The sequence below is a fragment of the Terrapene carolina genome, unplaced genomic scaffold (assembly GCF_002925995.2).
Source record: "Terrapene carolina triunguis isolate 2854851 unplaced genomic scaffold, T_m_triunguis-2.0 Scaffold549, whole genome shotgun sequence".
NCBI lineage: Eukaryota > Metazoa > Chordata > Testudines > Emydidae > Terrapene > Terrapene triunguis.
The window spans coordinates 1,833-13,695 of record NW_020664900.1 but is presented as its reverse complement, the minus strand read 5'-3'; the positions used below and the strand labels follow the sequence as shown (position 1 = coordinate 13,695).

At 43.3% G+C, this 11,863-nt stretch overlaps 1 protein-coding gene across 1 annotated transcript; it reads left to right on the top strand.

The window, feature by feature from the left end:
• Positions 1–2,437: 2,437 nt before the first annotated feature.
• Positions 2,438–3,745, top strand: LOC112119348 (olfactory receptor 14A16-like). The gene has a single exon (XM_024217970.3). It carries the CDS (start codon positions 2,438–2,440, stop codon positions 3,395–3,397), a length of 960 nt encoding a protein of 319 aa, XP_024073738.2. The 3' UTR covers positions 3,398–3,745.
• The last annotated feature ends 8,118 nt before the right edge of the window (positions 3,746–11,863 follow it).

Genomic DNA, 11,863 nt, shown 5'->3' with positions numbered 1-11,863 from the left:
CTTTAATGCCAGTGCAGCTCAAAGCCAGCTACACACACAGCTCGTCTGCAGAGAGCAACAGGTTTGAGTCTAGTTCAATCGCACAATGAGGGGTGAAAGGATTCTCCGATACCTGTGCCATTAGCTTCTAGATTCTGGTCTATAGATAGATATTGACCAAAACATCATAGTGCTGGATGACTGAATGTGTCTTCTGTTGGGGAAAAAATCCACAAAGACTAGTACAGGAAGTTTGCGATTTCAATTAAATATGTTGGGGGATCAACATACAGGGGAAAATTAAGATGATAAATATGAATTACAATACGAACTGGTTAAGACCTTTACCATCGGTTTAATCAAATACCTACTGCTGATTGGAATTTTTCCTCCCATCAGGATTTTTTTTATTTTTCACTGAAAACCTTATATCCATTTTCCCCCAGTTATTGGCAAATGAAAACTTTCAGCTAAAAACTGATTTTTTTTTAAATCTCAAAACCAAAACAGTTTGTTTTTTTAAGTTTTAAGTTTTTTTACAAAACAATCCCAAAATGTTTGAGAACAGCAGACAGATTCTGAGATTTGTTGTTGTTCAGCTGAAAAACCAATCTCCATTAAAAAGAACACAGCTGAAAATTTCCAACCAGCCTTAAACTTTAAATGAATTGGGGAACATTAATATTGCCTGATAAGGCCTGATTTCAAACCCATGTATTCTATTGCATCTGTGTGATTTCTCTTTCAAAGGGATAGTTGTGAGGAGGTAACAACTGAATAAACAGTGAAGTTGGCAGCGCACAGGATATTTTATACAGAAGCGCCCCTTTAAACCCTGGGTTAGAGTTGAACCAAGTAGCCAAAGCCTGTCTAGCCTGCCACCATTCAAGGACATACAGGATCTCACAGGGAGTAGAACCCAGACCTCCTGGCCTAGCTCCAAACTGCAGCTGGCTGAGTATAAATGGTGTAAATGGGTGTGCAGAAGAGAAACAGAGTAAGACATGGGGCTACATTTCCAAAGGTATTTAGGTGCCTAGTCAGCTTTTCAGAAGCACCTAGGAGCTCACAACTCATTGATTCCAAGGGGTGTTGGGGCCCTGATGCTTTTGAGAATCCCACTAGGTGCCTCAATACCTTTAAAAATCTGCCCTAGAGCTCCTCTCTGAAAGCCCTTACAGTCCTAATAGACATGGCAGAGAAGGGGGGGGGGGGGGCTTGAAATAGAGGCAGAAAGAGGGTAAATGACGGGTCCAAGGTCACAGAGCAGGTCACTGGCAGAGACAAGAACAGAGCCCAGGTGTCCTGACAGCCAGTTCACCCCACAGCAGAGAGTAAATGATACGTTTACTACCAGTCCATTGTTAGACGCAGGCAGAAGTGCTGCTGGGAGTTGATGCCATAAATCAATTTGGGAGCAGGGAGTCGGCCGTCTAGGCATAGAGCTTGGGGTAGAAAAATTACAGATGAGCTGTCACTTATGATTCTGGGTGAGTCTATGTCATATTGCCCTGCAAAGTGGGAATAAGGCTGTGTTAGCATTTTAGTTTATGACAGGGGTAGGCAACTTATGGCACGTGTGCCGAAGGCGGCACGCAAGCTGATTTTCAGTGGCACTCACACTGCCCGGGTCCTGGCCACCGGTACAGGGGCTCTGCATTTTAATTTAATTTTAAATGAAGTTTCTTAAACATTTTAAAAACCTTATTTACTTTACATACAACAATCGTTTAGTTATATATTATAGACTTATAGAAAGAGACTTTCTAAAAACGTTAAAATGTATTACTGGCACACGAAACCTTAAATTAGAGTGAATAAATGAAGACTCGGCACACCACTTCTGAAAGGTTGCTGACCCCTGGTTTATGAGTTTCATTCCCAAGTTGTGAGCTTGGTGATGGTCGTAATGGAGGGACCTACTTTGCAAGAATTGTTGGATTTGGAGTGGGCTTTGTTCCATCCTTTGTTCTGCATTTTATCAAGCCACACCATGGGCGAAATCCTCAGATGGGATAAAGTGATGAAGCTCCATTGACTTTAAAGCAGGTGACACAATTTACACTACTGTGATAACAGAACTCACTGATTGTCAGAGGCAAGGAGCAGTAACAACACCTTGTCATTGTAAGTGATGAGTTCTGTGCACCTTTGATATTCATATAGTGAGATGTTAGAATCATAGAATATCAGGGTCAAAAGGGACCTCAGGAGGTCATCTAGTCCAACCCCCTGCTCAAAGCAGGGCCAATCCCCAGACAGATTTTTGCCCTGATCCCTAAATGGCCCAACTCAAGAATTGAACTCACAACGCTGGGTTTAGCAGGCCAATGCTCAAACCACTGAGCTATCCCTCCTAGGGAAAGGGGAATCAGGGACATTCCCTCTGTTGCTCTAATACTGACCATTGTCCTTCTCATTCCCTCCACAGCCATCACACAGCGGACTGAGGAAGAAAATGTCCAACGAAACCGCTGTGACTGAATTTCTTCTCCTGGGATTCTCTGACGTTCGGGAGCTGCAGATTTTACACTTTGTGGTGTTTCTAGTGCTTTACCTGATATCCCTGCTGGGGAACCTTCTCATCATCACAGCCATAGCCCTCAACCACCACCTTCACACCCCCATGTACTTCTTCCTGATGAATCTGTCCATCCTAGACCTCGGCTCCATCTCTGTCAGCATCCCCAAATCCATGGCCAATTCCCTCACGAACACAAGATCGATTTCTTATTCTGGATGCGTTGCTCAAATATTTCTCATCTTCTTCTTTGCTTCAGCAGGTTTTGCCATACTGACCGTCATGGCATATGACCGATATGTCGCCATCTGCCAACCACTGCACTATGAGACAGTGATGAACAGGAGAGCTTGTGTCCAAATGGCAGCCAGTGCCTGGATCGGTGGCAGTCTCAATTCTGCACTGCACACCGGGAACACGTTTGCAATATCCTTCTGTGGAGGCAACATGGTGGATCAGTTCTTCTGTGAAATCCCCCAGCTCCTCAAGCTCGCCTGCTCTGACTCATACCTCACTGAAGTTGGGTTTCTCATCTTTAGTCTGTGCTTAGCGTCAAGCTGCTTTGTTTTCATAATTGTGTCATATGTTCAGATCTTCAAAGCAGTGCTGAGAATCCCCTCTGAGCAGGGCCGGCATAAAGCCTTCTCCACCTGCCTCCCTCACCTCTTTGTGGTCTCCTTGTTCTTTTGTACTTCTGCCTTTGCCTACCTGAAACCCACCTCCAGCTTAACATCCAGTCTGAATCTCATGGTGGCTGTTCTCTATTCTGTGTTGCCACCAATGATGAATCCGATCATCTACAGCATGAGAAACAAAGAGTTGAAAGATGCACTGAGTAAATGGATAGGTTGGAGGTTATTCACTAAGAACAAAATGTCCATATTTCTCCTTGGGTAACAATTTCATTCTGTGTTTCTTTATAAATATAATCAGCTGATGACATTATTGCCTCCATGAGAAAATACTGTGCAATGTGTTTATGCAGAAGTGGGTATTTACACTAGTAGAAATACAGACAAACATGACTCAAGAAAAAAAGGAGTTTCTATAGGTTTATAGAAATGTAAATAAGATTGGAATATATCTATTGTATACTGCAACCAATCACCATACTATCTGACACCCTTGCCTATAAAATTAGTAGCCATAGCAAAGTCCCTAATGAGGTCTCTGGCTCTTCTTATATTTTGGGATAATAACTCAGATTGAGGTATGAATGCTGTCAGGGTTCCTTCCCCACTCTGAACTCTAGGGTATAGATGTTGGGACCTCCATGAAAGCCCCCTAAGCTTATTCCTACCAGCTTAGGTTAAAACCTGGTACGCTGCCACCACCAAGTGATTTAACAAGAAACAGGGAAAGGACCACTTGGAGTTCCTCTTCCCCCAAAATATCCCCGCAAGTCCTTAAACCCCCTTTACTGGGGAGGCTTGAGAATAATATCCTCACCAATTGGTTGCAAAGTGATCAAAGTCCCAAACCCCTGGGTCTTTGGACAATGGAACCCATTCTAGCCTTAGTTTCAAAGTTACAACAAAACAGAGATAAACTTCCCTATAGCAAAGGTAAAATTCACAAGTTGAGAAAATAAAGATAAACTAATACGCCTTGCCTGGCTGTTACTTACAAGTTTGAAATACGAGAGACTTGTTCAGAAAGATTTGGAGAACATGGGTTTATGTCCAGTCCCTCTTAGTCCCAAGAGCGAACACCACCAAAACAAAGAGCACAAACAAAAGCCTTTCTCCCCCCCACCCCAAGATTTGAAAGTATCTTGTCCCCTTATTGGTCCTTTGGGTCAGGTGTCAGCCAGATTATCTGAGCTTCTTAACCCTTTACAGATAAAAGGATTTTGGTGCCTCTGGCCAGGAGGGATTTTATAGTATTGTATACAGGAGGGTTGTTACCCTTCCCTTTATAGTTATGACAAATTCATTTGTTCTTTGTGGTTTTTGTTTGTTTGTTTGTCAGATTGTTAGCTTATTTTTGCTTAACTGTGTAATTAATGATATGTTAGGCATCTTTTGATTATTTTAACCTAAGTGAATATGTAAAAATGGTGTCATTCTTGCTATGGTGGAAAGACTGTTTTAAAGAAAAACTTTTCCCAGAGTTTCCTAAAGAAAATCTGACTCGGAATAATGAAGCCAAATTTGGATTCATAAATCATAGAATCATACAATATCAGGGTTGGAAGGGACCTCAGGAGGTCATCTAGTCCAACCCCCTGCTCAAAGCAGGATCAATCCTCAACTAAATCATCCCAGCCAGGGCTTTGTCAAACCTGACTTTAGAAACCTCTAAGGAAGGAGATTCCACCACCTCCCTAGGTAACCCATTCCAGTGCTTCACCACCCTCCTAGTGAAAATGTTTTTCCTAACATCCAACCTAAACCTCCCCCACTGCAACTTGAGACCATTACTTCTTGTTCTGTCACCTGCTACCACTAAGAACAACCTAGATCCATCCTATTTGGAACCCCCTTTCAGGTAGTTGAAAGCAGCTATCAAATACCCCCTCATTCTTCTCTTCTGCAGACTAAATATCCCAGTTACTTCAGCCTCTCCTCATAAATCATGTGCTCCAGCCCCCTAATCATTTTTGTTGCCCTCCGCTGGAATCTTTCCAATTTTTCCACGTCCTTCTTGTAGTGTGGGGCCCAAAACTGGATACAGTACTCCAGATGAGGCCTCACCCATGCCGAATAGAGGGGAATGATCACGTCCCTCGATCTGCTGGCAATGCTCCTACTTATACAGCCCAAAGTGCCATTAGCATTCTTGGCAACAAGGGCACACAGTTGACTCATATCCAGCTGCTCATCCACTGTAACCCCTAGGTCTTTTTCTGCAGGACTGCTGCCTAGCCACTCCATCCCTAGTCTGTAGCAGTGCATGGGATTCTTCTGTCCTAAGTGCAGGACTCTGCACTTGTCCTTGTTGAGCCTCATCAGATTACTTTTACCCAATCCTCTAATTTGACTAGGTCCCTCTGTACCCTATCCCTACCCTCCAGCATATCTACCACCCCCCTGAGTTTAGTGGCATCTGCAAAATTACTGAGGCAATCCGCGCCATCCTCCAGATCATTAATGAGGATATTGAACAAAACCAGCCCCAGGACCGACTCCACTTTAGCCCCTCACTTAAAGGAGATCAGGATTTGACCAATAGCCTATATACACAAGGATCCAGATTTGGCTGACAGCACCCTGGAGAAAGTGAGTGTGACAGAGGTGTAAGGGCCAGATTTCCCAACTCAGCTAGACCAGCACCAATGCAGAGTAGACCCATTGACATCACCAGTTTAATACTGATGAGGTTCTGGCCCAATGTCACTGGGCAGCACTCAATAGTGACATGAACACTGGTGTAAGTTTCTTGTTTGGGGTCATTTTGGTCTAGCCCTGGTGTAAGTGGACAAGTGCCATCACATGCACTGATCTGGTGTTCCATACCCCATCTTGTGTAGATCTACTCACATCCAAGCTGAGAAAGGATCTCAAAAGTTGGCCTGTTATTAGTATTAGAATATCATCTTTGTGCATGGTTGTGTACACTACATATATGACAGACAAAAGCATTAGATTAGATGAGGGGTAGGCAACCTATGGCACGAGTGCCGAAGGCGGCACACAAGCTGATTTTCAGTGGCACTCACGGTGCCCGGGTCCTGGCCACCAGTCCGGGGGGCTCTGAATTTTAATTTAATTTTAAATGAAGCTTCTTAAACATTTTAAAAACCTTATTTACTTTACATACAACAATAGTTTAGTTATATATTACAGACTTATAGAAAGAGACCTTCTAAAAACGTTAAAATGTATTACTGGCACGCAAAACCTTAAATTAGAGTGAATAAATGAAGACTCGGCACACCACTTCTGAAAGGTTGTCGACCCCTGGATTAGATAGAGAGATACACAGACACGACCATTCCTTGTCCTAACACACAACCTCATTTAGTCATAATGATAGATTTCTATTTGATTGTGAATTATATTAGCTTGCTAGATAATGAATAATCTATGGAAATTATTGTGCAAATTATTGTGCTTCTTTTCCTGTAAATGATTGTCTATGTCCAGATCATGATTTTCTTTTAAGAACTCCTTATTGAACATTATTTAGCAAAGATTTTTATGACTATCACTCATTTACAAACATTTACAAACAGCTCATCCTAACGCACATAGTGTTTGAACTTTGATCTGTTTTGACTGGATACATTTTTAACATGCTCTGGTTTGCTTCTCTGAGCAAATGGATGTAACACAGTGGGATCCTTAGGCCAATCCTCAGCTGAGTTAAATTGTCATAGCTCTATTGAAGTCAATAGATCTCTGAGAATATACACCAGCTGAGGATCTGCTCCAAACACTGATGATTATGAATTTAAAACTCACTTCCTTTAAATATTCTCTACAATGGTCCTGATTCCGCAGCCACTTCAGCATGTTCTTAACTTTAATCATATGAGTGGCCCCATTGAAGGTTTAAATGTAAACTCATGCTTAAGTCCCTGTTGAATATGGGTTAGGGCTATGGATAGGGATTAAGGCTAACACCAAACAGGTGCCAGACTCTGACACTGTCTCCATTTCTCTCCTTTCCGAGCAGGGCCGGCTCCAGGCACCAGCATTCCAAGCAGGTGCTTGGGGCGGCAATCTGCAAGGGGCGGCAGTCCGTGTGTTTTTGCTGACCCAAGCAGCGCGCCGAATTGCTGCCATGGACGGCGGGGGCAGTGCATATGCCGTTAGGGCAGCATGAGCTTTTCCACACCGGCGGCAATTCGCCGGCAGCTTCTATGTTCAGCCGCCCGCGGCGGTAATTCGGCGGCTTCTGTCTTCCGGCTGAAGACAGAAGCTGCCACCGAATTGCTGCCGCCCCGAAAAACGCGCGTGCCGCCCTATCGGCACACGAACTGCCCCCGCCGTCCACGGTGGCAATTCCGTGCACTGCTTGGGGTGGCAAAAACAGTAGTGCCAGCCCTGTTTCCCAGTCAAATAAAGCCCTACAATTGGCACATTGGAATTACTCTCCCCTTCTGGCTTCTTTCAAAAATTAGGATTCTGGGACTTGACTCCTCAGTGACTTTAGGCACCACACAGATGAATGGAGTAGAGAGAGAGAGATCAACATTGACAAGGACTTGCACAGAGAAAGGATGCAGTGCCACTGTCCATGTCATCAGTTTTAGGGGTATCATGATGTGAGGTACCACAGTCACTCCAGTTGAAGCTGTTCCACTCTGGATAAATAATTAAAAAGTTATTGGAGGAGGGGGACTGGACACTGGGTCTCCCAGGTAAGTGAGCTGACCACCAGACTACAGGGTAATTCTCATATTCTCTCTCTCCCTGTCTGACCCAACGATTTAATTATTTAATCGAAAGTGGAACAGCTTGAACGGATTGAGGGAGCCCCACATCAAAATATCCCATAGCCCAGTGGTTAGGACACTGGGTGGCACATCCCCCTTCAAATCCCTTCTCCTCAGGCAGAGGGGGGACTTGAACTGGGGTTGTTCCCCATGCCAGGTAAGTACCCTAACCACTGGGCTAAAAGTTAAACAAGAGGGCCTTCCCCTTGTCACACAAAACACGATAGATGCCTGACCCCAAGGAGAGGGTTCCCAGCTATGGATCACAAACAGGGATAGGCGCCACTCACCAGCTCGACGTAGGCAACTATCTCTGTGAGGGGGTGGGGCTTGGCACACACCCATCTTGTCATCATCTCCCATTGGTTAGGTTAGGCGCCTCCGCACTGCATGCTGGCAACTGTTTGGGCTTTGTGATGGCTTCATGGTGGCCTTAAGAAGTGGATTGGGGATATTTGTGCAGTTCCTGGAAGATGTGTCTCCCCTGAGTTTTTCAGTTTATTGCTGTCTGTAGTAAGCGAAAAATTAATATAATGGCTGAGAAAGAAAGAAAGAAAGAAAGAAAGAAAGAAAGAAAGAAAGAAAGAAAGAAAGAAAGAAAAAGATTCTGGGCCATTCATCCCAACAGAAGTTGAAGATCAGATACTTGAAAACTGTGCAACACTGAATTCCTCCAAAGTTCTATCCCTAGTGGGACTGAACCATTCTCCGTCACCAACAAGAATTACACTTGTAATTAAACCCATGGGGCAAAGAGCTAAGAAAGTGTGGACTGGTTCAAAACTTGTGAATTAGCTTCCGATCAGATTGGCAGGCAAAAAATATGTGTAATGGGCTAGATCCCTAGCTGATGTCAAATGACATCGCTCAATGGAAATCAAAGGCCCAGATTCCCAGTTGGCGTAAATAGTCCAAACTACCATGAACTCAATGGAACTGTAACAATTTACACAAGCTCATGACCTGGCCCTTAGTTTTTAGTCTTCACCTCTGGGTACCTCTTGGTGACTGACTTCAAGCAGACAGGGTTGAGCTGTGGGTTCCTCTAGTGGATGCATCCCAAGAGCTGCTGATACAACGCAGGAGGAAAAAAACATCTCTGCTCACCCAGAAGTGATTATGTGGTGTTAATGAAGGAACAGGCTATTCCAGGCCAGCTGAGATTCTGGTGCCACTAGGCTCTTAGCTATTGTAGATCATGTGTCTGTGTTAGAAATCCCTGTTTTATTTTGCAAGCACCTTGGAACATGTTTTGGTCCTCTGCCCTGCCTTGTTTTTAGCCAAGGGTCCTTCCAGGGGTGCTGCCATCATGTGAGATCCAGGGCGGGTGCTGTTCTCCCTCTGTGGGGTTAGAGTCGGGCAGGTTGTCAGGGTGGTTTGCTCTGGAGGTGAGATCAGAGCTGGGCTTAATGCCTTGGAGACTGGATTGAAATATTTAGCCCCAGAGCAGGTCCATCCTGGGCTGTGACCATGTCTGAACCCTGCACAAGCCAGGATCAGCTCTAGAGCTGGGAGGAGTTTTCAGTCTCTGATCCCATTTAGTCCTTCGTCTCTCAGCCAAGCCTGTCCAAAGAGATGAGCAGGGAGCACTCATCTGTGGAGTGGATCCCTGTCTGCTAGGAACTGCAGAGAGACTCAGGAAATCCAGCGAAGGGACATGGAAACTGCCACTGGAAAATACAGTGATGGGGGCATGAGAGAGAGATGACCAAAGAATCCTGGCGCTGGAGGATCAATTTTTGCTTTCAATTATATGTGTGAAGGCATTAATATACAGACAAATTTAATAATAGATATATGAATTGTAATTCAAACATCTAGAGCCTGTCAGATTTCTTTCCAGCAGGATGTAAGAACCTAAATATAAGTTACAATTTGAACTCTTTAAGGATTTAACTCTCAGTGTAGTCAGACATCTAGATCCAGTCAGAAAAAAAAGAAGGTGGATAATTTTAACTTTGCATCAGAAATCACAAATGTTTGCAGAGTTTGGCAACCAAAAACGAATTTATTTTCTGCTAAAAACTCCTGTAAACTGGAAATTGTATGTTGCAAACCAAAGAATATTGGGATTTGCAGATTTCAACAAAACAAAACATCTCAGTATAGAAGATACTTTCCCTGTACATTTTTGTTTAGTTCAAAAACTCATTTTCCTACTACTACTACAAAAAAAAATCTAAATTTCCAAACATCTCTAATTTGAAATGGAGCTTTAAACAAGGGTGGGGAAAATTAAAACAGTTCAATAATACCATAATTTCGAAACCATTTTTTCTCTTGAAACTGGGTTTGTTTCTGTGTCAAAGGGATTTTTACTGGAAGGTAAACATTGAATCAGCAGAGCTGATAGCCAGAGTTTATGTTTTATGCACACTAGCACTTTTAGACTCAGAGTTGAACCACCAGTTAAAGCCAGTCTATCTCAATGTTGCCAAAGGACATACAGGATGTAAATGGGACTCGAACCCATATTTCCAGGCTTTGGAAGTTAACAAGATAGACACAGGACCAGGATTACAAAGGGTTTAAGCACCTAAAGAAGGAGAAAGGTGCCTTTTGGGAGTTACAATAGCATCTGAGCAGGTTACATGCCTAACTCCCACTGAATGATAATAGGATTTAGCTACCTGGCTCACTTAGGAGCATTGACAAATCCCAGTAGGTGCCTGTCTCCATCTTCTAATCCTGGCCCACAGATAACACAGAAGCTTGGCTGGAATCAGGGAAGCCTGGTGGAGATCATGTTATGTTGGGGTCAGACTAGAGGATCAGAATGGCCCTTTTGGCTTTATCATCTTTGTTTCTGTGCCCTTGCCTCTGGGTCTCTGTTTCTGAGCTGTGCTGGGCTCCAGGGCAAGAGTCCTGCTAGCCCTTAGGAAATAGACATGGATAAATCACCTTCGCATAGCATCAGTCCTTTAATGCCAGTGCAGCTCGAAGCCAGCTACACACAGCTCGTCTGCAGAAAGTAACAGGTTTGAGTCTCGTTCAATGGCACAATGAGGCGTGAAAGGATTCTCAGATACCTGTGCCATTAGATTCTGGTATTTAGACAGATATTGACCAAAAAATCCTAGTGCTGGATGACTGAATGTGTCTTCTGTTGGGAAAAAATCCACAAAGACTAGTACAGGAAGTTTGCTATTTCAATTAAATATGTTGGGGAATCAACATACAGGAGAAAATTAAGATGATAAATATGAATTACAATACGAACTGGTTAAGACCTTTACCATCGGTTTAATCAAATACCTACTGCTGATTGGAATTTTTCCTCCCATCAGGAAAATTTTTACTTTTCACTAAAAACCCGAAATCCATTTCCCCCCCAGTTTTTGGCAAATGAAAACTTTCTACTGGAAACTGATTTTTTTAAATCTCAAAACCAATAAAGTTTGTGGTTTTTTTTCAATTGTTTTTACAAAACAATCCCAAAATGTTTGAAAAAAGCAGACAGATTCTGAGATTTGTGGTTGTTTAGCTGAAAAACCAATCTCCATTAAAAAAGAACACAGCTGAAAATTTCCAACTAGTTTTAAACTTTAAATGAATTGTCAAACATTAATATTATCTGATAACAGCCTGATTTCAAACCCATTTATTCTATTGCATCGGTGTGATTTCTCTTTCAAAGGGATAGTTGTGAGGAGGTAACAACTGAATATCCAGTAAAGTTGGCAGCGCACAGAATGTTTTATACAGAAGAGCCCCTTTAAACCCTGGGTTAGAGTTGAACCAAGCAGCCAAGGCCTGTCTATCCTGACCCCATTCAAGGACATACAGGAGCTCACTGGGAGTAGAACCCAGATCTCTTGGCCCAGCTCCACACTGCTGCCAGCTGAGTATAAACGGCTGTGCAGATCTTACACAGAGTAAGACACAGGGCTACATTTCCAAAGCTATTTAGGTGCCAAGTAGGATTTTCATAAGCAGCTAGGAGCCTATAACTGATTGATTTCAAGGGGTGATGGAGCCCC